This window comes from Anopheles funestus, chromosome X, assembly GCF_943734845.2.
Source record: "Anopheles funestus chromosome X, idAnoFuneDA-416_04, whole genome shotgun sequence".
Taxonomy (NCBI): Eukaryota; Metazoa; Arthropoda; class Insecta; order Diptera; family Culicidae; genus Anopheles; species Anopheles funestus.
The window spans coordinates 8740768-8768379 of NC_064597.1; the positions used below are offsets into that span (position 1 = coordinate 8740768).

At 41.1% G+C, this 27612-nt stretch overlaps 1 protein-coding gene across 2 annotated transcripts in view; it reads right to left on the reverse strand.

The window, feature by feature from the left end:
• Positions 1-27612, reverse strand: part of LOC125766914 (uncharacterized) — a 393268-nt gene that overhangs the window by 15644 nt on the left and 350012 nt on the right. For both annotated transcript variants that reach the window (XR_007418706.1, XM_049433014.1), the window contains one exon: positions 15969-16040. Coding sequence is in view for 1 of the 2 variants with exons in the window: in XM_049433014.1 (XP_049288971.1) it covers positions 15969-16040 (72 nt within the window). In the remaining variant the exon portion in view is untranslated. The remainder of the gene's footprint in view (positions 1-15968; positions 16041-27612) is intronic.

Sequence of the window (27612 nt, forward strand, 5' to 3'; positions counted from 1 at the left end):
AATAGCGAAACTGCATTCAAACCTTTTGCTCGTTTGGAATGTTTCTGCATTTGCCGTTCTTGTTTTTTTTGTTTCGTCTTTTTTTTTTGGTTGGGGAAAGGTGAAAATGCTGTTGGAAGTTGGAATTTAAATTTTTCCTCTACTTACTCGTTTGGTGTGGGAAAATCACCTTTTTCTGTGCAAAATCTACCATCAATGGTTGGATTATTTGCCATTTTGCTTTTAACGTTCTCACTCCCCCCGCCCGCATTCTGCTCAACTGTTTGCTAGCAATCACCGAGCGCTTTGACAGTTGTTCAATGCAAAATGTTTCTCTATTTCGATTTATACGTCTTTTTGTTTTCACTGGTTCGTTGATTGTTTTAAGACTTTTTCTTTAATTATATTTTAATCCTTTAGTGTGACATTTGGAGCTAGTGTTTTTTTTTGTTCAATTGCGTCTATTAGTATAAAATTGTAACCCATTTGCAAGTTTTAACTGAATTAAACTGAATCAACACAAAAAAAATACACACCCAAACACGGAAAAATCAATGAAACACATATTTCAATGGAGTTTAGTGGAACCAATTGATACCGAAAGCGTGTGTGTTTGGGAGTTGAACTTTTCCCATTACTGCTGCCACCCATCCAATTCACAATCAGGCTCTAACCCATGGGGGACTGCATTAGGGAAGCTAAGTAAGCATCATTAGTCTTCCCCGGACACGGATTTTGATAGCAAATCTCTCTCTCTCTTTCTCTCTTTCTCTCATTTATCCTCCCACCCCCTTCCACACACACACTGCTAATGATAATGATGATCATCGTCACTGTACAATCCTCTTAAATTGCCACAACTATCACATTCGACTATCGAAGCAAACAAACCCCCAATCCCTCCTCCACCCACCAAAAACCACCAAAAGTTCACCCTTATCAACTAGCGAGATCGATACGAAGTTGCCTTTGTTTGGCTAACGGGGGCTATAACGGCAAACATCAGGACAAACACGTGTAACAATAAAAGAAAGCAAAAACCCGAAGTGACATCGATCGAAATTATGAGCTACCGGAGTTTTGTAGCTACCGGAGCCCTTTTCCCATTTTTCTCATCTTCCCAGTGGACCAATTGTGGGAGCAAAGTATTTCACTTTTCACCAGCACGAATGGACATTAATCTTTATTTCCTGAAACGGTAGGTAGAATGCTTTGATTTTTTTTCTAACCTAGAAAATAGGTAGAAATGGGAAAAGATTTGGTTGCACAGGTTATCCCGATTGGAAATACGTTGTTTGATTTAGATTTTCCGAATGTTTGACAGACTTGATACCTTGATGGCGAATATTGGAACTTTTTTTTTAAATTCAATTTAATAGTTCTTTGTAGTACTTCTTAGACATCTGCATAATTCAATTCTTTCGTGATTAATCGAAAAAGAAATTAATTTTAAAGTAAAGTTTTGAAAAGGATATTATTTCTTTAATCCTTTTCTCTTCACATCTGTTTGAGAACGATCAGAGATGATTCCGAAGCGGGAATTCAAGCATTGAACAGATCTTCGCCATGTGGCAAATCCTTGAGAAGATGGCAGAGCAGTTATTTTGAATTCTATCTTCTAACCCTAACGATAGGGTCATAATGGGATTCTTTGGAATTCCAATCAAGCTTCTCAGACTTGCGACATTCTCACATGCCATTATCACCATCCAGAGTCCACTATTACCATCATAAGGCTGTCCAAAGAAGAACTTGAGAGGTAATTCAAGACATTCTAGAATTGCACATGGAGTTCTCAAGAAATTTTTCTACTATATCCTTATATATTCTGCAGACATAGACATTCAAGCTTGGAAAAAGAAGGAACTCTTGAAGTCGTCTAAAACTTCAACTATCTGGAGTTAAAAGTCAGTATCGCCATTGATATGGAGTTACCCGTTAGGATGCTGTTTGATAGAATCGAATATTTTACAGACGAATCAGAAATGGTTCTTCACTCAAAACTCCTGACGTGACAGTTCTCAGTCTAGTTCCAAGTTCTCACATACGCTTCTGAGGTATGGATTTCCTCCAAAAACTGAGGAGCTGAAGAATTCTTGGTACCGTATGTATGGAAGGACAATAAAAAGGATGCTACAAAGACTCGCGGTATATACTGTACGTGCAAACAAGTTAAAAATTGATCGAAAAAGTATTTAATTTGAATGTTTGATTCTTAGCTACTACTCAACTACTACTTTCAGCAGCGTAATGGAGTCAACTGCTGAGCATGATCAAATCGATTTAAAAAAAAACCCATGATCACCGTATCCGGTGTACCATTCACATTAATTACACCCACCGCGATGTTATGGAAAGGGTTAGAGTGTCAAGGAACTAGTCCCGGTTTTGTGGTACACAGAAACAAAAAAAAAGACCGACCTAATGTACCACAAGACACTTTTAATGAATTCTTCTCGGGTAGCTTCTGACACGCAATTGCAACGGCCGTGCTGGGAGGGAGGGTTTAAATATTTGATACGGTTGTTCTTCCCATTTTTTTCGTCGCAACGACGCAAGACGGTGAATGCGCCTGAAGGGGGTGGATGGCATCGAAAATAATCCACGTTTGGCCTGTCACCTTTTGCCGCACCTGAATTATTAATGAGTCCACTTTTGAAAAACCGCCACGCGGGAGATGCGCGTTTCGATTTTGTTGTGCGGACATTTTTTTTTGTTTTTGTTTTTTTTTGCGCACAAAACACACACACAACCGAGCCGATGGTACAAAAGATCCTGCTGCTTAAGTGAGCCTTCTGCAGGCTCAATTCCTTAGAAACTTTTTTGCCAAACTCGGTCTGCACGGATGTTAAAAGACAGAAAGCAACCAACAAAACTGAAAAGAAAAAACACGGTCTTGGCCCCTAAACAGTACCAAAGTATAATTCCCGTTGATATTGATAGACCGGACCTCGGTGTATCGGTGAATAGCGCCCAGGGAGTTGTTACTATCTGCAAAATATTGTCTGCGGCCGCTGCAAGGGACTCTCACTGTACGCTTATCCTTTTTTTTCCTGCGATTCTCAGGTGAACGCACCAGAAACAACATGGAATAAAATATCATACCGAATGAAGCATTAGTAAGTACTGAGAACCGGTCTTAGGTAAAGAAAGGAAAGCGAAAAAAGAAAAATAAAAAAAAAGTCTTGAGTTGCTTACTATTACCCTAAAAGGTTTTCAAACGGATCTGAGATGTATTTTTGTTGTCCTTGTCAGTATTGTATCTTTCTCTCTCTCTATTTGGTTTGAGTATTTTTAGCACTTTGAATCGTTTGTCGAATATTGCTACATCTTTAGCGTGCTGTTATGTTTCTTATGTGGTGAAGCAAGCGATAAGATGATTAATTATTTCCTGCAGTTAAAGCGTCCATCATTAGTCCATATTATTTTATTAAGTTGTTGAAAACATTTAATTATGTGTTTTTATATTTTTTAGAACTCTTTGAAGATTAAATTATAAATACAAATTAATATTGTCTAATTGAGTTCATCGTGTAAACCATTTCATAATTAAAATCAACAATCATAGTGGCAAAAAATAATTTAAAAAATAGTTAACGAATTTAATCGATTGGAAAATGACAAAAATTTATAACAATTTCCTCTATCGTGCTTACAAGAGAAAAAAAAAGTCAAAACTAGCGCACTGCAGAACGTTGCAGTGTACGCGAGTGAGTTCCAATTTGACAGTATTCGCTTTTTAGCAAGCTGTCAGGCAACAGTTTGACAGTAATCGGTAAACAGTAGCTCAACAGCAACGCCGCGTTCCTTCCCTCCCAAGAGTCAGTCAGAGCGAGAGGAGGAAAGAAAAAGAAAGGAAATGAAACAAAAAAAAACGAAAAAACAACATCATCACGTTCGAGCGCAAAAAGGTTCGATGGTCACAAATCGACATACGGCGACGAGGGCTTGATTTTATTTTCCTTTGCCTAACCCAGAAGCAGTTCTGTTGATTTGTAGCTTGCGTGGTTTTTTTTTGTATTTCCTTGCAAAAAAAAGAAAAGGTGAACGGTAAGAACGAACGAACTGCACGAAAGTTGACGGAAACTTATGCGCTGTCGAGGATTATTGGAAATCTTTTCGAAAATCCCTTCCACGCTGTAGCAAAAAAAAAGTGTGGGAATAAACGGAGACCCGAAGTTAGCGAATGTCAACCGCATCAAACCGGCCCAAAAATTTATAAAAATAACAGCAACAAATAAAAGCAACCAAGCAAGAGGCAATACCTTAAGGAATAAGCGAAATAAGAAAAAATGGCAACAACAAAAAAACAACAGAAGAAAATATCTAGTAACAGGCTAGGGGGTTTGAGGAGGAGAAGGCTGTTGTCCGGGGGCAACAACGGGGTGGAAAATGTTGCTGAAAGAAAACGGAATGCGAGATAAAGTGTACTGACGGTACCACAACCGCCAGAACGCCAAGGCCAGGCGTTACCGAAAGTAACGGGAAAAGAAAAATAAAACAAACACACACACACAAACAAGAGTGGAGGAAAAGAAAACCTTTCTTCCTCCTTCACAAAAACCGTTGGTAATGGAAGCGATGAAAAATTGAAAAACCGTATTTTCGCTGAAAGCCTCTTAAGAGATCATTCACATTTTGCCATTGCCTGTAGCCAGGCTGTATGTGTGTGTTTGTATTTTTTTCTCTTCCATTTTGTGTGTGTGTGTGTTTGTGCGAAGGGATAAATATTTCCACGTGCTCGTATATATGACACACGAGAGAGAGAGAGAGAGAGAGAAAAAACGAAAATGATTCCATAGAGGACGTTTCTTGGTGGCGAGGACCTCCGAGGATCGTCTTAGTTTCGTTCGTTTTTTTTTCTCGGAAAAAGGATAACGCAAGGGGCCAAATTTGCAACACATTCACAAGTACACGGTACATCCCGAAACAGGATCCGATTGAACAGTGTGTCGGTATGGAGGTTAGAAAATATCAGTCAGAATGAAGCGAAAAGTATAAAAAAGAACTCTAAAAACACTCCACAAACATTTCTAGTTGACGGAGAGGGATGGATTTTTTTATCATTTTTTTCTTTCGTATTTTAAAAGGTCCTACATTGGGTGGTATTTTTTTCTTTTCTTTTTTTTTTTTTGGTTGAAGGTTAAGGTATTTCATAGTGCGATTACTGCTTCTACCATTCTACTTCCCTTTTCGTCCGCACTCCATTAGTCTTTCGGATTAGTAAATCTTAAGAAGTTCGTTCGTGGCGGTTTGATTTATGCGATTAATTTGAAAGAATGCTTCCATCATCCCTCCATCTTGTGTGTGTGTGTGTGATTTTTTTCTAACTCTAGGAAAAGTAGATAGTCGAGGATGGATGGATATTGCTTTCATATTTCATTCCGGCGTTTGGAGCCAAATTATTTTTCCATCAGAGCCTCGTTGAGCGCCACTGAATGCGGTAATGGGCGGCCATTGGGGTGGTGAAGTGGAGCACCGAAAAACTCCTCGTTACTTTGTGCTTTTTTTTGTATGGTAGCGATGGTAAATGGTTGCACTTTTTTAAAAGCAAAAACAAAACAAAAAAAGCGTGCTTTATATTTAAAAAGAAATAGTAAAAATGGATGAAAGCAAAGAAGAGACAAAGTTTGACAAAAGAAGAATAAAAAAAGGATATATTTCTTTAAATCAACCAAAGCAGAAGCTGTCTAAGGCTTACTTATTTAAATGTCAAAGTCTTTTTACTGTTCCACTTCTGGAAATATTTATTAAAAATATTTGACGTTAAAAAATAAAATTAAAATTTTTAAATTTAAAAAATGCCCTAGTTAATTGTTCAACAAAAAAATAGGAAAATAGGAAAAATGCCATTAAAAATTAAATGAAGAATTTAAAATTTAAAAATGCCTTAAATATTTGTTCAATAAAAAAATAGGAATCGTTCTAATCATTCTAACTAGGCAATGGTAATCGTATGTATAGCTGTGCAGCATTTTGTTGCTATTTTTCCGTCATCCCTTTTTTCCACCGTATCAAAAATTGGTGCACCATTGTGGCAAGCGTTAGAAAAGCAATGTTGAGGTAGCGAGCAAACGAAGCTCGTACCAATCGTTCACGTTCACGGTGCCATCACATAACCAAGCGACACCTTCGGCAGGAGGAAGAATGAAAGCAACAACAGCAAAAAAAAAAGCGCGAACGTTAAACTAGCCAACCGGCAAACCGCAACAATCATACCAAGCCGAACTCTTCAAAATTCCCAATAATAAAAAAACTCTCCCCCACCACACGAGGGGGGGAAGATTGTCGACAAAAAGGGAATGAAAATGGCACGCCGGTAGCAAACAAAAAAAAAAAATCGAAAAAAAACCTCCTCGACGACTCCCCCGTTTTCGGTTGGCATTTTCCTTTGTTTGGCAGTTTATCGACTTCAATTTCGCTTAACTGACAGTTTAGTACGCCTTGGTGACTTCATCCGATGAAAGATTCATCCGCGCGAATCCAGACCCCGCCCGCGCCGGGACTTTTTGGGTGAAGTTTTGCTCAAATTTTATTTGTGCCGTTTTTTCCTTCTCTCCACTCTTTCTTTGCTCTCCCACCCCGGACATGCTTTCATGGGACTTCCTTTTTTTCAAATTTTGGGTTCTGCTCCGTTTTGTTGATTTGTTTCACCATTTCACCATTCGATACATTGATGCTTTTTTTTGTTGTTGCTAGCATTTTTACAGGTGATTTCTGCACCGGTCGCGTGCGTACCGGTGTAAAGTTATTACCACTGTCAACGGTACCAGTTCGCGACTTTCATCATTTTCTTTTTCCCAAAGGCACTTTCCCAACCGCGTGACTGTGTGGCGTTCGGCTCACACTCACACACACAGGTTTAAATGGGTGTGAATTCCTTTAAGAATAGCACTAGCACATGGAATGGTAAAAGGAAGAGTTTCTCTTTGGAGCACAGTAGCAAGCAATGGCACACAAAAAAGAAAAGAAAGTTAAAAGTTGAAAGTGTAAATCACCAGTAGAAGAAGGATGTTTGACTGCTTTGGAGAAATTTTCCTTTTGCAGCCTTAAAGTATGCAACCCGCATAGCAAAGGCACACTAAATCTTGCTGTTTCTTTTAGAAGCAGTAGAAATAGGTTGCAGCAGGTGTTGCAAAATTTTCCGTAAGACATTCTTTACAAAACGCCATTTTGTTTGACGCAACAACATTCTCGCACTAATAGCCGGTGCCGTTTGTGTTTACATTCGCCCTATCTGCGTTGCTTATTTAACACATCCGCGTGTGTGTCGACCCTCTGATGTCTGATAGGAACAAACACGATACACGGTGACATATCAATAAGGTCAGTGTCGGTGTTGTCGCCTTTTCGCCCACTTTCCTACCCCAACCCCTTCCTTCCACCCACATCACCTGATCCGTTTCACCTTTACCATAATCACCGTGATAGCGTCCTTTAATCAGCTTGCTTGATCAAACAAAAAACAAAACCCTCTCCCCCGCCAACAATCTTGCGAACGAACGGTACGGTACGCAGCTTCGAAGGAATAAAACAGCAACAACAAAAAAAACCCTCTCCCGGTGTCAAAATAAAAAGCAACCCGTCATCAAACCAGAAAGGCACAAAGGACAACGAGCTGTTGCTAATTTTTGCCTGACTTTTTTTTTGCTTCTCTTCCTTGCGTTTGATGTTTCAATACGATCCCTTGTGCGGAAATGGTACCACCTACTGGCGGGTGCGCTTCTAAATAGAATTAACCTTTTGCTGATTTTTTCTTCTTTTCCCTTCAAAAAAAAAATAAAAGAATGGTACAGTTGATTGAAATGAATTTTCCAACATTAGCACGGTGCACGTTTTGTGTCGTTGGAGATGTTTTTAACAACCCGATGCCGACGTCATGCAGCCTGAAAAATATACCGTGCGAGAGATGTTTTGCCGTGATTTAATATCCGCTAAGTGGCGTTAGTGGGGGAGGGTGGGTGCGTGGGATTATGCGTTGCCTTAACTTTAGTCAACCCTTTGAATATGTATTTACCCTTGAAAAGAGAAGAGAAGAAAAAAACATCCCAGCGGGTCCTTTCCATCAGCATGTCATTAAAATCTGCTCGAAAAATATTTCGCCATATGTTTGATGAAGAATTTCTCTGTTTCGAGTGTTGTAATGTGGTTTAATGAGTTTCAGTTTGATTATTAAAATTTTCCTTAATTTTCAATTTATTTAAGTGTGACATGTAACCCGTTCAGTAAATAGAACTGAGAAGACTCCATCATAAAGGTACATCAGGAACAGCATCCGACAAAGTCAACTGGACCTGGTCTAGACCGTCCAGGTACCGAGCAGGTACCTCTTTTGTAACCCCGAAACAAACACGACCATCACGAAGATGGTGAAAAATATCTCGATGAGATCTTGCTATCTGATCGGTTCACGGTTCGACGTTCCACAAACCGATTGGCTGTCCGTGGGTGTCTGCTCCACAGAGACGCGCCGTACCCAGCGCAAAAGGCAGCACAGAGATAAACTAGCGTCATTAAGGCTAATCGTCCCGGGGGTTCCCTTTTTCGCAAGCGTACTTTGCAAAAAGCGGTACATCTACCACGAAGCGGGATCTCCAAAGCGATTCGGGGGGGGGGATAGATAAAGGGATTCATGGAGTTCGCGGGATGGGGAGGGTTGGAAACTTAATTGATACAATTTCCTTTCGGATGGATGTCGAACGTTGGCGTTGGGTACGTAGTTTCGCTGCATGAAAGGTTTAATTATTTGCTACAGCTTTTTCGTCTCGGCTGTTGTGCTTGTTGATGTTACGTGCAAACGTTATTTTGAAGTAAATCTTTTCGAAGTATTCAATTTACCCAAGATGTTGGAAAATTGAGCTTCATGTTAAAGGTTTTAAAGTAATACTATTAGTATTTGTTATTAGAACTCACTAAGGTGAAATTGCTAAGAGTAGGTAACGTTAACGTTAGCCTTCAACAGACTCTTAATAAACGAGAGTCTCAAAACTGATTCTTAAAGTTACTCAAACATATCATATTTTGACTTTCGCAAGAACCAAAATCGTTTGAAACGGTTATCGACTCACTCAGGAAAGAACCATTTTACTCCTGAGTCATGTCTCTTTGTTGTGACGATCAACTCATTCATGTATGAGAGAGATGACTCTTCCAGGATTCATTTAGCTCGTGAGTGAGTTAACCGCAGTGAGTCGCCGCAAAGAGTCATTAATCATGAGTAACGATCAACTCACTCATGTATGAGAGAGCTGACGCTCTCAAGAGTCATTTAGTTCGTGAGTGAGTTAACCGCAGTGAGTCACCGCAAAGAGTCATTATTCATGAGTAACGATCAACTCACTCATGTATGAGAGAGCTGACTCTTCCAGCAGTCATTTAGCTCCTGAGTAGTGATGGGTAATCCGGAGTGGAATCGCGGATCCACGTCGACCGCGCGTATGATTCCGAAATTGATTCCGACTCCGACTAAAAACCAAAATTGACTCCGACGAGTCCGATCGAGTCCGGTCGAGTGAATTGTTCAGGGCACTTCCCCTGCATCCTTGGGTAAATTGTAAATATTGCAGGACAAGATCCCACAACCCTAGACATGGCTAATTGCTGAATTTAGCAGGACTCGGTCCTCGTCGGATTTAGTCGGACCGATCCGACTCCGGCAAAATTTATAATTTACCCAACACTACTCCTGAGCGACCACAGAGAGTCGCCGCAAAGAGTCATTATTCATGAGTGATGTAACTCATTCATGAGTGAGTCATTAATCGCCGCAGAGAGTCATGACTCATGAGTGAGCTGACTCTTCCTTGAGTTATTATGTACAAGAGTGTAATGTAGAGAGTAGTTAGAATTATTAAAATTGTTTTTTGTAAATATTATTATCATCAGTCAAACAAAACAAATTATTACCCCATGAAATGGTATTGTAAGAATTACGGTTTTGCTACCTGCTTGCTTTATAAAAACCTCTTATTTTCTAATTATAATTTCAAAAAATGCCTCCGGAAGTAAGGTATGAATCAAACGTCCGAAGCATTTCTGGTGCTACGACTGCAATAAAAGCAGCCGCTGGAATTTGTATTCAGTTTATATTAAAGTTTATTATCTCTTTACCATCACACGTGTACTTTGAATTGTTTTTTTTTCTCTCTCTTCTTCTTCTTCATAAGGTCGCATCTCATTTATTAGACAACCTAGCATCGTGTATATTTTTCTTTGTTTCTGCTGCGCACCGCACAAAAGGAAATGCTTGAGGAATTCACCATTCACCTGGCCGTTACAAAGTGTAACGACAAATGTCATAAAGCGAAATCGTTTTGCTAATGTGCATGCATGCATACTTTAGATGGGTGTGTGTGTTGGTGGTCTGGGGAGGTTATTTTTTGTTGTTGTTGCTAATGCGCAATTTCGTCTTCAGGCCTTTTTTGTGGATATGATTCATGCTACCGTGGACAGAAAATCCTCTACACCGGTGGTGGAAAACTTATTAAAAAAGAGAGAAACTTCGTGTCCATTTCTAATGCGATTCGGTTCGCAAGAATCGCCACGCACTGAGCATTGAAGGTTCTGCTGTTAAAAGGCTTGGGAGGAGGAAAGGCGGGGGGGGGAGGGGAGGATGAATAAGGGGAAGAATCCCGAAGAAGGGAACAAGAAGAAAATAACACACGAACCATCCGCTCAAGGACTGGCGGTCCTTCAACAAGGCAAGACGCTTGCCGCTATCCTTTTCTTTCTTCTTCTTGTTTTTTCGCTTCTTCTTCCCATTTTGCTATTCCCCATCGTCCTGGTGGAAAAAAAATGGCGAAGGCAGTGTATCTTCAAAACGCAAAGCGCAGGGAATGATTCATTATTTTAACATCGTCGTATTCGCTTCACGACCCACAGCGGGCCCTTTGAGGGGCTGGACGACCGCATGAGCTTATGTAATTGTGCCGTTGGATGACGCGATGGAACAGTAGTAGTCCCGCGGCTAGGAGCGAGGAATTTTATGCTTTTCCGGCAATGCTTATTTATTCCTATAGGTACCAGCCATGCGTGACGATAAATTATTACTTGACTCTTTTTACCGCGCGCTCTTCCCTCTTCTCATCTTCCGTTCTCTCTACTCTCTCTTTCTCTCTAACTGGCATCATCTCTCTCTTCCCTCTCTCCACCTCGCGCCATCCTCTTGTCCACTGGTCCCATCGAAGTGTCCCGGGGTGATGAAAGAAAGCGCCATCACGATCGGGAAAAGTGGGATGTTGGAGTAGAAATGGGAGGGGATGGGGGAGAGTGCGACGCAATCGGAAAAAGGGACTGCGGACTACGGCGAATAAAACGAGCCCAGGGCAGTAGTAACCACGACCGCGTTTTTCCCGCGATAATCCACTCGCCGATATTTCCCAGCGGATCTTTCCAGCTCGGCGAAGGAGGTGGGGGGGGGGGGGGGGGGGAGGAGGTGGGTTGGAGGAGAGGAGAGGGCACGCTGGTCGGTTTTGTGGTTTGGAAAATTGAAGTGGATGTTTATGTGTGTTTGTACAGCGTAAGGAACATTTGTGTGACCAAGAAGGAACGTGGAGATAGGGAGGTTTTGGGGGGGAGGGGGAGTTTTAGGAGGACATGCACATGTGTGTGTGTGTGTGTGTGTTTGTGAAAGAGAGAAATTGAAGAGAGGTTAGCCCGTGTCACCTTTCGGCACTGTGCGAGCGAAAGCATGGGGGGGAAAAAGAACGCCAATCAGGATCCAACGTCTTTGTTCGCGGATACCGAATCCTTCGGGCAAAGAGGTATCGAAATCGGGTTTTTAAAAGCAATTCATTGCCCAAGGGTGAGGGGGGAGAGAGAGAGGAAAGAAGATGGAAGGGGGATTCTTCTTCTTATTACTCCTGGGAAAGATGCCCCTTCTTTGTTCCTCCGTTTACTGGGAAGACCGTCGGGAAATCGGAACCATTTTTACCAGATCCAGAAAAGGATTCCTGCGGGAGATGCCGGTACCGATTGTGCTCTTGGCTAAGGTGTGTGTGTGTGTTTTTTTTACTTTCCTTTTTTTTGCTTGCTTGTCAATCGTTAAGGATGGAAGTAATGGAGAGCGGGGAAGAAGGGGCGCGAGGGGAGAAGAGCGATCCTGCCCAAAACTTCCCACCCACACCCTTCCCTGTTGCCGCCATTCCCCCCGCCGACCCGTCCCCAAGGTACATCCTTTCACATCGATCCATCCATCCATCCATTCGGAATGTGTTTCGTTTTCATTTTTTTTTTTTTGGAAAATAAATAATTCAACTGCTCGATTCGAAATGCTGCTGCTGTGTGTCCTGGCGGTGGTAATAAAATTTTCCACAAAATAGAATGCTACAGTTGCACGAACGGGCATGCACGGTGCGGTATGGGCCGGGATGAGTACAGCCCGGGGGTCCGGTGGAAGGTCGTTTTTGGTTAAGAAGCGACCATAAATATCTTCCAAACTCCATTGTAAAATGCCATATTCTCCCGTAACCACCTGGCCACCCGAGGAATAAATGGCGAGGTACGGTGGTATAGAAAAATTGCGCTCAAGCTAACGTTCGGAAAACAAAAGAAAATGAGATACAAAATGGATGTATGTATGTATGTGGAGACGGAGGAGGGGAAGAAGGCATGAGAAAGGGGGTGTGTGTGGCGGGCCTTAAAAGGGGATAACCTCGCACTCCAATTCAAAAGGACAGTTTCGTGACCAACAAACGAAATGAAGTCCTACCGTCAGACACGGAGCCGAAGACGGACGTTTCGAGCGTACTGGGCGTGCAACTATTGCGGTCCAAAAAAAGGTAATGGCCGCGGTATGTGGTTTCGGGGAGAGATTACTTCCGGTTTTTTTTTGTTTTTTTTTTTGGAGGCTGATGAAATTTACATTTGACCTGCGGGAACCGAGCACGCTAATAATTGATCGAACCAACACTGGTGACGGGAGAGGGCTTTTTTTCTTCCCCTTTTGAAAGTGACATGCACGAAATGTATCCTGACATTCATGTGCTTTTGCAAGGTTAAAAACGATTTAAAGTCATTCTCACGAATATATAAAGCCACTCATTTTAAATAAGATCTGGAGCTGAAGTATTTCAGTAATAAAAATAATGTTTCACCTCTTTTTTAATTTTTTTAAGATAAAGTGGAATAAATATTCCTTTTTAGTGTGTGATCATAAGAAAAAAATAACATTTTTTAAACGTTTTTAACACTATTACATATATCAAAAAGGCTGTGGATTCAAAGGAATTTTCACTCCATTTGTTGGATTAATAATATGCTAAAAAGGAGTCGGTGTCCCATGTTTGTCTAAACTCTATATTGTTAAGAGAAGATAAACGCCTAAAAGTATGCAATTGTTGTGCATTGGATATCTTTTATATTGAAGCGTTGCTGATATTCTTCATTTTTTCTAATTATCCTTACGAACACTTAGCTAGAAAACTAGTTAATTTACCATATAAATAGCAAAATATCAGCTCGTTGCACAGATATTTTGAAAAATCGAAAAACAAAACTTGTTCTAATTTAAACATTTTCACCCTACAAACGGTATTTATCCGCCAAATGTCATTCCTTAGCAATGGAACGAAACAGTTAAAATGAATGGCATAATGGTTGAAATTTAATTGTTAAGATTATGCCATCGATGGGGTGGGACGGGCAGACAAGTAAAACACAAACTGCCCAGACAAAATCCCCCCCAACAGAGCAGTCTTAATCCTGGCACTTGCCGCTGAACGGAGCACGATTTGTCGCCTGTGTGAGGTTGAAATGAAACCTTCAACTTGAGCAAATGAGTTCTCGGGTGCTGATGTGCGGTGGGCTAAGTTTTTGCCTCGACACCCTCGTGCCAACTCTTCCATCGGCAACACAAAGCGCAAATATTGAAAATGCTCAAAAAAAAATCCTTCCCTCCCTCTCCCCCCTCCCCGTTCTGTGTCATTGTGGGTGAGAAAGAAATGAAGGAAGAAGGAAAACTCCGGAAGGAAACTAGCAGCTAGAGCTGCGATAGGAAATTAGGACACCGGTACCGGAGGGGGGACAGTTCACGGACGGATCAAACGAACAATGGAAAAGTGCAGAGCGATGGCTGTCCTTCTATCGACGCACCGAGTCGTGTTGAACTCCTCCACTGTTTCGACCCGATTTCTTTTTTTTTTTTTTTTTTGTAAGAAAAATCCAAACTGAAGCTTTGCGTGAACGTAGAAAGTAAGACATTGCCAGAATTTTTGGAAGCTTCGTTGTTGCGTACACGTGAATGGGAAGCCTGGCAGAAAGCAGGTCGGGATGCGGTGGGGGAGAGCTTTCACGGTAAAGTGAACTACCGAACTATATCTATCTGCTGCTGTTGCTTCAGCTTGTTAGCATAGCTCGCAGAAGATTGTACATCTGCTCGTTAATCCGCTTATCATCCACTTTCCAGCCAAAAGAAAAAAAAGGACACTTCACTCGAAAATGGAGCTTCAACGCGAAACGGTGGGTTGTGCTCGATTTTTCTCCATTCCACCACGTTTTTTTTGTGTTGCTAGCAACAATCGTCTTTATCCCTTTTTTTTGGGACAGATCAAAGGGAAAAAATCCTCCTGCTCGGCAAAGGCATAATCACCACCTAAAGCACACTCATGCGATGGAGTATTTTTTTTTTTCGTTTAGTTCTGCTTTACACCATTGCATCTTCTCGTGAAGGGTTGAATGGGAATCGAAAGAAGCAAGGGTGAGTCAGGGGTACGGGAGGATGGAAAAATTGAAGCGACACCGCAGCTATTCTTTCTAGCACTTCTTTAGCGACAGATCAATCGATGGTGAATCGTTCGTCCAGGACCGTCTGATGATCGAAAAGCAAAGACGATGGTTTACGACTAATAGGAGTAGGAGGGATGAGGGGGGAGGGGTGGATGAGGGATGAGAAAAAATAAGACCAGCCACATGGGTGGTTGGATCATCCCTTTCCTCTCCCTTTCTCCCTCCTTTCCCCGTGGTGCTTCATTAAAACAAGCCAAATTCAATTTGCTGCCACACAAAAGGCTGGCCATGGTGCAAAATGGATTCACTGGCATCCCCTTCCCTCCCCTCTCCCCAACCCGACACCCGAGAGTGGATCGGGATAATGCTGAAATCTAGAATGTAAACAAATTAATAATCTTGTTATTCCGCTTTTTAGAACTTTACCAATGGGCTTTCGTCCAACTGGGCAGCGCTACTACACTCCTTGCGCTTGCGAAATGCAGCCGCTTTATTTCGGTTTTTCGCCCAACGAATCTTCGACTCCTCCACCCCCAAAAAAACCCCCCGAAAAACAAAAAAAACACCGATCGTCGTAATGGTGAAGCAATTTCGTCCTCCTCCCTCTCCCCGTACACCTCCCTCTTTTCCACCCTTTTTGGCGTTTTCCAAACCCCACCAAGAAAATTCTTGCTAGGGGGTTTAGCTTCTTGTTATATTTTATGGCGCGAAACTGTACAACGGACCCCCAAGAAAAGCTTTCCCTTTTCCATTGTTGTTGTTTTATGCTTTCCGTTACCACTGCTTAAGCTCGCGCCAACAAGATGAAGCTCATTTACATTTTAGCGTTTCGTTTCGTGATCGCATCTTGCGCGTGGTCCTGCTGGGATTGTTTTTTTTTTATTTAGCATTTTGTCTTCATTCCTTTGTTGCAGCCTCCCTTCGCCCTCATTTTTTTGGGGGGTAATGTAGACCATTGCAAGACGGATTTTAAGCTGTTTGGCTAACAGGGACCGTTTGCGAAACGTCTTCATTTTTTTCTTTTGCATATCGCAACAATTTCGTGCGAGTGTGTTGATGATGGTTTTTGCACACTCCCATGCCATTTTTAAAAGCTACGAATGCAGCTACGATCGACATATTGTTCAGTTTTGCTAAAAAAAAGGGGTTGATGCTCAACAACGGTTCAAGATATGGTGCGAATTATGTAGCGAAGCTCTCTCGAGGGGAATAACTACACTATTGCAATTCCATCAACATCTGCAGTGGGCAATATGCTATCATACCTGGGTCGGGATGTTTGGTTCGTCTGCAATAGGGGTCCCGAAAATCAGTTCAGCAGTGACGTTAAGTTTGATCTGCGAGGAGAAAAAAAAGAAAGAAGAAAAATGGTTAGAATTACAGCATTGTTTTTTGTTAAGCTATTATTTATTTTTTTGTTAAATATTTTATTTAGTTCAAATTTATATATTTTTTTTTTAAATCAGCTGATACTCAGATTACCTTTACAACCCTTACGGCGCCTGGCTACGGTGTAGTTTGCAAGCGCAATAGGCTAAAGTCTGAAATCAGGACGGCTAAAGCCTGAAACAAGACCCCCCCACTCACAGTCACTCATCCGCGTTATCAATTTATAAATGTGATATATTTTGATGGGAATTTGTTGCAATAAGTTTCTTTTCACTTAAATAGTGCTTTAAATTAAAAAAAGAATAAAAAATCAGAAAAAAAATTCAAAAAAATTTTCTACTCGAAAATTTCATAAGGCTTACCCCTTACGATTTTTTTGGGAAATTTTGCAAAAAAAATAAAATTGTTTTATTTTAATGCCAATGGGTTGCAATGAGTTTCTTTTCACTCAAATAATGCGTGAAATAAAAAAAAGAGTGAAAAATAATAAAAAAAATCAAAAAATAAAAAAAATGAAATTTCCCTCATTTTTGCACCAAGTTTTGCCTATAACTCGGTCGGTATCCAACGGATCGCCAAACTTTAACCTGTGGTCGATAGATGGCACCAATGGCTACATTTTCTTCTTGGACAGCCATGCCCTCAGATGTCTGTTCCTCGAAACATAATAAAAAAAACACACAACCGTCACAATTACGATTCAGAGCCACCCTGCACGAAAAATAGTCACTCAGGTGAGAGACCGCGAGAGGGGGGGGGGGGGGGGGGGGGGGAAATAATCCTTATTTCAGAATTTAGCCGCAGACTTTTGCACTCACGGTTGCCGGGCACCTTAAGCCTTGATTTGGGGTAGCTCTTGCAATCACTCACGGTGCCAATATGGCGGTATTCACTCACCATAAGGCAGAGCTCACTGTAAGTGAGGAATTTTTCAAACCATTTTCCGTGTACATTCCGTGAGTTTTTGCAAAAAAAAAGAGAAGCTTATTGCTTATATTCGACACGAATTAATTTTAAGGTGAAAAAAAACAGGTAAAAAATTTAAAAGCTCGTATATTTTGTAGGACAAATTCCGGTTTTTACACGGAATAGAGAGAAAGAGAAAAAAATCCACTCATGCAAATAAGTGAAAGCCATCTTGGAATTGTTACCATTACCAGCGTACACGCGTTCACCTTGCAGCAGTAGCAAATCCGGATCCGGTTTCATTCAGCTATTCATTTCGCGTTCGTCTTGAAACGCTTTACTTGATCCCTAAACACCTGAAGATGCATAGTCTACCGACACGGAACGGTCCCTTAAGTGAAGTGTTTTGTACCGATCCGGGGATGTGTACCATACGGAGATACAGAGGAAGAGAGAGAGATAGGGAGAGGGAGAGAAAGCGAGAGAGAAAGCGAAAGAAAGCATGGCTAACCATGCATTTTCACGCAAATCCGGTACGGTGCGAGCGGAAGTCAGTTGGAAATTATGCATTTTTCACTATTAACATATTTGCCATGGTGCGCAGCAGGGTGCAAATCCGAAAGGGGTGGAGACACCAGTTTTGTTGCGCATTTGTGACCGATTTGAGAGAGAGAGAGAGAGAAAGCAAAAAAACAGCGGAACAACCTGAGCGAAGTGCTATGGCAACTTTGTTACACCGGCTCCGGTTTCTCGTGTGTTTGGTAATTTATCGCCTTTTGCCTGCCCCACGTGTATTACGAGCGTCGTGTTGTTACTTTGTTAATTGAAGGACTCGCGTAAAACCGTGCACGATACACTCGTGTGGTTTTGTGAATCTTCACGGGAATTGCTGTAGACAAATAAACAACTCTCGACGAGTGAGATGGTGGTATGTGCATTTCACGGGCAGGAAACGAAAATCTTAGCGCGCCTGAAAGGTATGCAACCGGTACAACAAAAGAGGATATTTTCGAATGCCATCGAAACACATATGATGGGAAAACGGTACAATGAGACATTTAGTTATTTCCTTTTTTTCTGTATGCATTAAGTGCGTTTAGTGCATTTTTTTTGCGGTGTTATGCTATTGTGCTATTATTGAAAAAAAAAGGCTACAATATGGAGAAACATAACACACGAAAAAGAACGATTTTTTTTCTTGCTCGTTACTCAATGTGAAACAATCTCGTTTTGTCGATTAAAACATCTTCTTTTGTTGTCCATTTTGTTTTTTTGGAAACACCAAAGTAAACACGTGTGAACAAAAATCAAATTTTACCACTGAACCTCGCTTGCGATGAAAAATGTTCCCCGTATTATCACTGACAGATGGCTAAATTGAGCCATTTCCACGATTTTATTTACCTCGATACCAGTGCGAAGGTGGTGTGTTGCCTTCATGTTTCACAGCTGTGAAACAGCACCAGCACAAGAGCGCCGGTACTGTGTTATATTTGTAAAGTGTGAGCAAAAAACTAACTTCCATCCCGAAGACGACATTGTCACTTTGGTTTGTTTTTTTTTTTGTGTGTTAGAAATGTATTATGCAACGTGCCATCGAACCGGGGGGGTGAAGGGAGGGTGTAAAAACCTTTCCCCAACCATAGCCACCATCATCACCAGACGATCAGCCGGATGTCCGTGGAAGCGGTAGAATGCTACACCGGAAATTCGACTGGATAAGCACGGTTCTGCTAGAGACATTGAAGGGAGAAGAAGCAAAAATAAACGCACAAACACACACAGAGAAAGAGAGCGAGAAACGTCAGTGCAGCATGGTGGGCACAGTATGAGCGTCCGGATGTCATCGGCGCTGCAGAAGTGCAAATAAGATGTGCAAAGTGGAAGAAGAATTACAATCTGTTCTTCTGGACAAGAAAGAATAGTTTGTGTGTGTTTTTTCGTTTTATAGTAAGTGCGAAAAAGCAAAAGGAAATGCTCGACCAGAACTAACCCAAAAATGGGTGGAAAAAATGTAAGGTGCAAAGAGAAGAAAACCAACAAAAGAAAGAAAAAAAACGCAAAACAAACTAACAAACAGATAAATGTTTGGTTTGCACTTGCAAAAAAAAAAAAAAAAACAACAAAAACACATACAGCAAGGATTCGAAATGTTACAAACACAATGCATCGCGCCGCTCGTGTAGGAAAAGTGCCACACTGCTGGCTTCACTGGAAATGAGCGTTCTGGCAGAAAACGATAAAAGATTGCTTTCCCATCCTTCACCCTCCCTTCGCAGAATGCAGAAAAACCGGATGGAAAAATTCAAACACCTTCCCTCCTCTCTCCTCCCCCTCACCTACCCCTCACCTACGTGAGGAAGAGGCCGCATCGGTGAAATGGGGCGTCAATTGCAACATCTCGAAACAACTTCCAATCGATTTCCTGTATGTATGTATGTGTGAGAGTGTGTGTGTGTGCGGATAAAGCGTTTAAAAGTGGGTGAAGGATAAGTATTGTTTTCATTTGCTGTCGTGTCATTTGCTATTGTGCGCATTGTCAATCAAGTGTGAATTTGAGTTCACGAAAAAAAAAACCAAGCTAGGGGGAGTTACAGATTCTTTTGTCATACGGATTGCCTACTGTTAGGCGCCTAGCAGACATGTTTAATTGATATCGCAATTTAGAACGCCATTTGGAACGATTTTCCAATAAGAAGATGATGAAGATTATTTACATTTCACTTTCGAATTCACTATTGAGCGGTGAAATGCATTTCTTGCTTCAAAACATCGAATTGATTTGTCGCGAATGGATGGTTTGGTTATTTACGTTTTGCGCTTCTTTTTTCTGTTACTGTTTTAACTGGTGTCGACAGAGTGTGTGTGTGTGTACTATTTTTATTTTTAACCCTTCCCCATAAGCATATCTAACGAAAGGAACAAACAAATTCCGACGAATTGCATGTTTTCCCGTGTACGGGCTCGCACGTGTGTGTGTGTTTTTCCATCCTCTCCGATGGAAACCTACACGGCTCAACGATGCAACGATATGGCGGAAAAAAAGAAGACGTATAATAGCATCTCACTTCACCCAGACGGCTTAGCGTAGGAATGTAGACGAGTTCAAACGGATGGATTTACGGTAGCCCGGGCGATGTTTGACGTTCGCTTCATTGCTGTGACGACCCCGGAACGCGCGCACTGGATGCATCTTGTTGTGACGCTAATTTCGCACATCAGTCAGTGCGGCATCTCCCGGGCGGCCATCCCTTTCGTTTTTTTTCGTTTCGCTGGCCTGGGTGTACATGTGTGTTTCGTCTTGACAGCATCCGCCACTACGCACAACATCCTGTCTGGGTATGGTGTCGTCTTGTCCCGTGTGCGCTTTGTTTAAACGGGGCAGATTGTCAAGGTTTTCTTTTTCGTTTTTATTTATATACACACACACATATGGTTGCACGATCTGAAACATTCCAGTTGAACTCTTTTGCTTGATGGAGTGAAATGATTTAAAGCTGATTTTAAATATGTGTGTTTTTTTTGGTTGTTGTACGGAAAGCGTCTCAATGAAATATTTTGTTAAAAGTTATATTTTATTTGTTTTAAACCATTTTTATAATATTTTGTTGGGAATGAAATATGTTTTTTGGGCAATTTTTGGCTACAAATATTTATACAAAATATATTTTCAAATCGCGTCGGTTACACACAACACGACTGGGTTTCAAATCCCATCCGGACCGTTTCGCCCTTAGCAAGGACTGACTATCCGGCTGCATGGCCTTAGACCTTAGGCATGACCTTTTTTATTTTTATTTTTATTTTTTTATGTTAAATTTCATGCTGATAATTTCGATTAACTAAAGCAGTAAAATTGAAAAATTTTACTTTAAATTAAATTACTATGCAGGGTTTACCGGCTCATTTTTAACTGTCAATAGAATTTTGCTAAAGATCTCTTTATCTTGTTATTTTGTTAAAGTCTTTGTAGTGAATAGGGATTAAAAAGGCTTTCTTTAAATTTTTACTTTAGGGTATTATAAATTAGCCCATTAGCCTTTATATAGTTCAGCTTTATAGTTCTTTTAGTTCAGAGTTCCTAGTAATAATTCGACTAACGAAATTAGTTTGTTGAATTGGACTTGTCAAAAAAGACTTAATTTACACTTAATTATTTTATGCAGATTTTGAGAAATTGTAATTATGAATCTGCTGTTTAATTTTATCAATATTCTATACATTTATGCTCCATTTTGGTATAATTTTTTTTTTTTGTAATTTTCTTTTCATTCACGCACTCTTTTGCAAATTTCGCAATAGTTATTAGCGTTTTGTATTTTAAGCGAATTGACATCATCTGGGATGGTAATTTTAATTCTCGTCTTCCCATGCCAATACAATATTATGTACAAAAAAACGGCTTTTCCATCATGTGTGTGCATGTGTTTCCCTCTTTTTTGTTTGTTTGTTTGGTTCATTTCACTTGAATAAAACTCCGTAAGATAAATGGATACACGTGTTTTGTACTTCACTCCACTCGCAAGCGCGACGCGAAATCTTACCACACGGGATATATACCGCGAATAGTTGGGTTGAATTTAATTTGTGCGAAATACGCCTTGAAGATGTTTGAATGCATTTATTTGAATGAAAATGGCGGGGGAAAACACACACACATACGCACACTGTGGCAAAATGTATGGAGAATGCATACAAAAAAGGTTGGATTTATTTATTTTACTTTTTTTGCAATTGCAATCGTCTAGCCTGAGAGCTATTTTCCGGGCCTTATTTATAGAATTGCACGCTTCAGCTTTTCGCCGTCGTTTGTGTGCGTGTGTGTTTTTTTCCCTCCATCTTCGTTTGGACAAATCGGGCCCGGGTTTTTGTGGGGTCGGGGTTATTCGTGAAGACTTCACAAAATGTGCATAAGGTTTTGCACTCGTACAGCACTGAAGTGTTCCCAAAAGGAAGGAAGAAATATCCAACCAGTATGTTTTCTTTTCTTTTTTATTTTGCACGTGTCGCACAGCCACTCCGGGATAAGAAAGGTACATACATGTGCTTTTGTTATTTGTCACAAGAAAAAAACATGGGCAGGGAGAGAGGAAGAACAGTGGAAAACTGCGGAAAGTGAAGGCAAAATCAAACAGATGCAACAGTGCAACGATATACGTCGACGGTGACAACCTTGAGCAGGATGTCGCTTCGTTATACCGGCTCCAAAAAAGGCGTACAGCGTAACGATGCATCCGCCATTGTACCCTCTTCTCCCTTCAAGCCCTGCCCCCCAAACGAAGGAGAAAAAGGTCCCTTTTCGATGGTATAGAAGAATATTCGGTGCAGTGAGGCGATACATTTGAATGTTGTCTTATTATCACGAGGTTTTCCTGCTGCTGATGGCGGTGCAGGTCTTTTTTTTGTTGTTGCATAGATTTCCTCTTTCGTGTTGCATTTGTCCAAAAAAACCGAGGCAAGGCAGAATCGTTATCTCGGCACAATATGGGAAGCTGTGGGGCCATTCAAACGATTACGCGCTGCGGTACGGCGGGATAGCCGAAATACAGTTGGAAGCGCACTGAAGAAGATGATTGAGAGATCGTACGGTTGACAAATTCAATCACGAAATGCAGCTGCAACCCTAGCTTTTTTTTCTGTTGCTTTGGAGCGGTTTGGATCATTTTAATCAATTTTCAACTCGTCGATACTTTTGTATGGATTTTTTTTTCTTGGATCCGTGGAAAGAAAATTGAAGTAGAAAATGTGAAAGATAAGTTTTGTTTACAAGTTGTAAGATGGTTTTATGTGAATGATAAGATGATTTAGAAACAAAATAAGGTTAAGAATGTTTTAAATTTTTCGCCAATAGCCATTTACCCGTACTCAAAAAAAATAAATTCTCCAGATAAATTACCAATGCTGATAAAGGTTGATAGTAAGTGAAGTTTTTTTTTATGCTCACGTTAATTTTGTGGGATTTTTATGTCAACAGTAATCTATAAAATTATAGCGTAAACATTAGTATTTCCTATAATTTAATAAAGATAATTCATGATTTATGTTCGCTTTTATAGCTTACTAAACTACATAAATTTTTGCTTTGATGTTAATTTTTCGGATATTTATTTCAAAAGAAATCTATAAAATTATAGCGTTAGCATTTGCATTTCCTATAATTTTATAAAGATCATTTATGATTTATGTCCGCTTTTATAGCTTCCCAGTAGCTTAAAGCATCGTTATCTTGAAATAAAAATACATAAGTTTTTACTTTAAACAAAATTTAGAAATTACTCACACACGTTTTCATCCTTTGTTCTGCAATTGTTATCAATTAAAAAATCGAGAGGACACAGAGTAAAGTTATTGAAGACCTGCATCCACAAAGCTTTTAAGGGATTGTAGAAAAATTGGTAATAACTCGTAAGAGTTCACCTGCGAAAGCCAATCGCTGGTGATATTTGTTTGAACGTCAACCAGCTGCGAACTTTTGCTTAAAACAATAAATGCGACTCGCGCGAAATGAGTGTTCGCATCGGGTGTTCCGGCGTACTTCGCATACCGAAACAAATCCGATTACAATTTCCCGACCAGGTACAACGGATCCCGTGAATCTTCCATTGCATTTGCATGGGAATAGTCTCTGTGCTCTGTGGTTCATCGTTTTCAGGGTTTGGGGAAGGTTCAGCTTTTACGCGGCGTTGGTGCTGCTGGGAGGAGAAGGAGCTGAGGCAGGGAATGGATGAGATTTAAATGCCATTAGCCAATTTATGGCTTTCAATTTCGACCACATTTCCCCGACCCGACCCCGTTCTCCGCCCTGGCGCTGGTGCTGTCCGATGCCAAAAAGTCATCCATTTGTCCCGTGGGGGGGTACATGGGGTGGGGAAGGGAGGGAGGAAGGACGGAGGAGGGCCTGCGGCCATCATTCCCATTCGATGGTGCCTGGATTCCCCAGTGCATTCAAGCCCATCCTCGGGTTTTGTTTTTTTTCTTTCCCTCTCTCTCTCCCCCCCTCTCTCTCTCTCTTTCTCTCTCTCTCTCTCTCTCTCTCTCTCTCTTTTCGTCGAACGCCATTTCGTCGCGTCCTTACCATCGAGGAACGAGTATTGTCCGAGTTTGGAATCTGTGCGCTGTAAATCATTTTTAATTTTCACCGCCCCAAAATGCCTCCTCCCCCGCCCCCCCCCCCATCGCAAACCTCCCTGCCAAAACCCGTCCCGGCGTGTCCCGACGAATGCTGCCATCCCACTCAACTGGCGGATTTCGCAAATAGCTCAGCAATAGCAAAAAAAAAAAGGAATGAGAAATGAGTGTCCGATCCGGTAGCATGATTCGGAACCGGCAATATTGTCGACAGTAAAAAAAAAGGCGAAAGAAAAGCGACTAAGGAAGCCAAGGGAAAAAAACAGAAACACACACACACACACAGTGAAATCACGCGCTGGCCAAGAAACATAAAAATTAAGATGTAAAACATCTGGAGCTGACCGTGAATTACGTCCGTTAATACTTTACCTCCCCACTACCCCCCCCCCCCCCCCTTCCCATCTCTTCCCGCAACTCCCAGCCACTCCATCGAGCGGTTTCTAACCGTCAGTTTCCCAAGGGGTGAGAATGTTCGTTTGTCCAATGAATAGAAGGAGTGTGGTAAATGTTTATTTCCCCATTCCTTCACTGATGGTGAGCAACACCAAAAACGACCAAACGGAATCAGTCGGGCAGTCGGTCCTGTCGTGGTCCTCTGTGCAAACCGGGCGTAAAATGTAGGAACAAAAATCAATTACCTTTCCGTTGGTGAAATTCACTTTTCCGAAAACAATGCAATACAAACGATTCGAACGCACGTACACATGCCGGTAATCCACATAACCTCAGCTAGCTGTAGAGCTGAGGCGTGGACCCCCCCTTAATGAATTCATTCCTTATGGTGCCCCGGCTAACGAGAGCATTTTAGTGTTTCGGTTAGCATATTTTTATGGTTATCACCATTTTTTTTTATAGCGGCTAAGATATACTTCTTCGTTTGAAGTTTAGGGTGTATCGTTCAGGGTGGTAAGGAAGGGAGTGGAGCGCGATTTCGGAAATGGGTTGTTAAGAATTTGCTTTCCGGTGCTAAAGTTGTGCTAAAACGTTTGACAAGTTTATGTGTAAAATAAATTTTCTAAATAAAAGAAAGTCTCCCGCACGACATGCGGTTCATTTACCTTAAGTGATGAAGTCTAAAACATCAGTTGATTAGTATTGTTTCAACAAGTATATTAATTATAAAGAAATATTCTTATTTCGTACAAATATAAACTAAATAAAAACATTCTCTTTCCAGGATAAACACATCAAGCAATTGCTATAAAATAATAATGACTGATTATAGCATAATGAGCTATCCAACCTGATATTTAGACGTTTTTTGTGAGATACAAATTCGTCAGTGCTTCAAATCAACAAATTACTATAAATTAAGCTATAAATTAATAATTACTGATGATAGTTTATTATAGCATTTGTGAGCTATAATTAGTTTGTGCTATAAAAACCTTATATTTTTATGCTTTTCACGCTTAACGCAAGTAAATTTATGGCAATTTGAGATGTTGTATAAAACAAAAGTTAAATTTTTGCTACACGTAAAGAAGAAACACAAATTTATTTAAATAATGACTTGCCTGGCTTGACTGCCGTAAACGATGCAACCTGTCACCAATGTTCTAACACTTACTGTGCTTATTTAAAACTGGTAACAAAATTACCAATTTTCTAAGCTACGTTTTCAGACAGGATTTCCTGTTTTTTCCCCCTCGGCGGTACAAAAGACACATTGAAGACACCAGGAACCAGGAAGGCATGCGAAGGTGAGAAGGTATGGGAGTTCATGTTTGTTACTTAAAAAATTCAAACCCAACCGCACGTTAGTCATGCATGAAAGGGGGGGAGGGATGGGTTGGGAATGTAAAGTAGGGCCTACGGAAGCAACCGAACTACGGATTCGATTTGAATCGAATACCGTTCCGAAAACCTACAACCCCTTTTTGTCCCGGAAAAAAAGAGAGGAAGAAACCCAGTGAAAAGCATGCTCCTGTCTGTACGTAAGCGAGTTCGCGTTTTGTGTACCATTGCAACGTTTTGGTGTCCGTAAATGGTCCGTTTTCGAGTTGGCATTTTTCAATTTTTCTCGCTTGTCGAGCACTTCCGCTTTTCCTGCTGAAACTCATTTCCCGTTTGGCCTATTCCTTTCGGTATTTCCGGGCCGGGGAAGAAAAAAAAAAGTCCGAAGCGCTCCGTTGTGCGGCTGTGGAGGGAAAGGTGACTTTCCATGCTTGCAATCACCTGGCACGTCGAAGTGAGCAATACCGCATACATGGAAGGTGCAAAGAAGGAAACATGAAAGCATTGCTCTGTTTGGGGGTGGTAAAAAAGAAAAGAAACGCCCGCGTGTGAAACGATGGCGGTAATGGTTCTTTCCATACAAACGCGCCTGGAAGACTTTAGTGTTTGACAAGGTAAAGGAAGTATAGAGGAAGGATCTTAAACAACAACACAATAAGAGGGTTTGTGTTTGTGTGCAAGAGAGAGAGAGAGAGGGTGAAAGAGTTAAAGAAAGTGCGCCGTGCAAAAATTCCTACAATCCGGCAATAAATTATAACTTTTTACATCGTGCTCTGACACCCGCCATACGTAATGCTCGCACCGGCCACCCCGATGTTAGCCAGCCCATGATGCATGGTTTTGTGTGATCGTACGAAGCCGCGAACAACAGCACCGACTGCTGAACGGAACGATGTGCGGTGTCGAAATGGTTGGTTTCGTGCACTGGCCGCTTCAGATAGAAATTTATTCGTTTACATTCCCCCAACACATGGGGTGGGTGGGGGAAAAAAAACTACGCGCTTCTGCAAACATCTTTGAGCTGCTAATTTCCAAAGGGTGAAGGAAAGGTGGGAAACGAATATTCGTTGCGCTTAATAATCGAAGAAGGAAAAAACGAACGATAAACTCGTATGACGCATTAGTAGCGTTGGTTTATTTCTTTTTTTACTTTTGATAGAATGAATTGTAATGTACAAAAAGGTATATAAAATAGTATTTCTTACTTGTAGAAACAAGTAAAAAATCTTCCCATCCCTATGCGAGCTAACAAACACCATTCTTCCGCTACGATTATAACCTCTGTATCCTGGTCACGGCACCAAAAGTTGATCTCAGCAGTAAACACGTGCCGCACAATTATTTTGTGATATATTCGATCGCATGTGAGAAATAGAACACACCCACACACACACACACCTGTGACGCACATTTTCTACACCCTCTTCAACTACCCGGTGATGCACTCCGAATGCATCCGGACAAATCATAGAGGTCATCAAGCGGTTTGTATTCTCATCAGCACCGTCTGGTAAAAATGGGTTTCCCCCAAAAACAGGCAAGACGTTTGTCGATGAGTTTGCAGACGTTTTGGAATGCTCGAAAGAAACAAAAAAAAAACAAAATCAAAATCATTGCCAGGGAGATAAAACGCATGGTGCATTGAAAAGGGGTATTGCTATCAAGATCTTAGATGGGTTCATGTCCATCAGTGGCAAAAGGAAAATGGATGAAAATAGCAACATCAGTGTATAGGAAAAAAAGAAA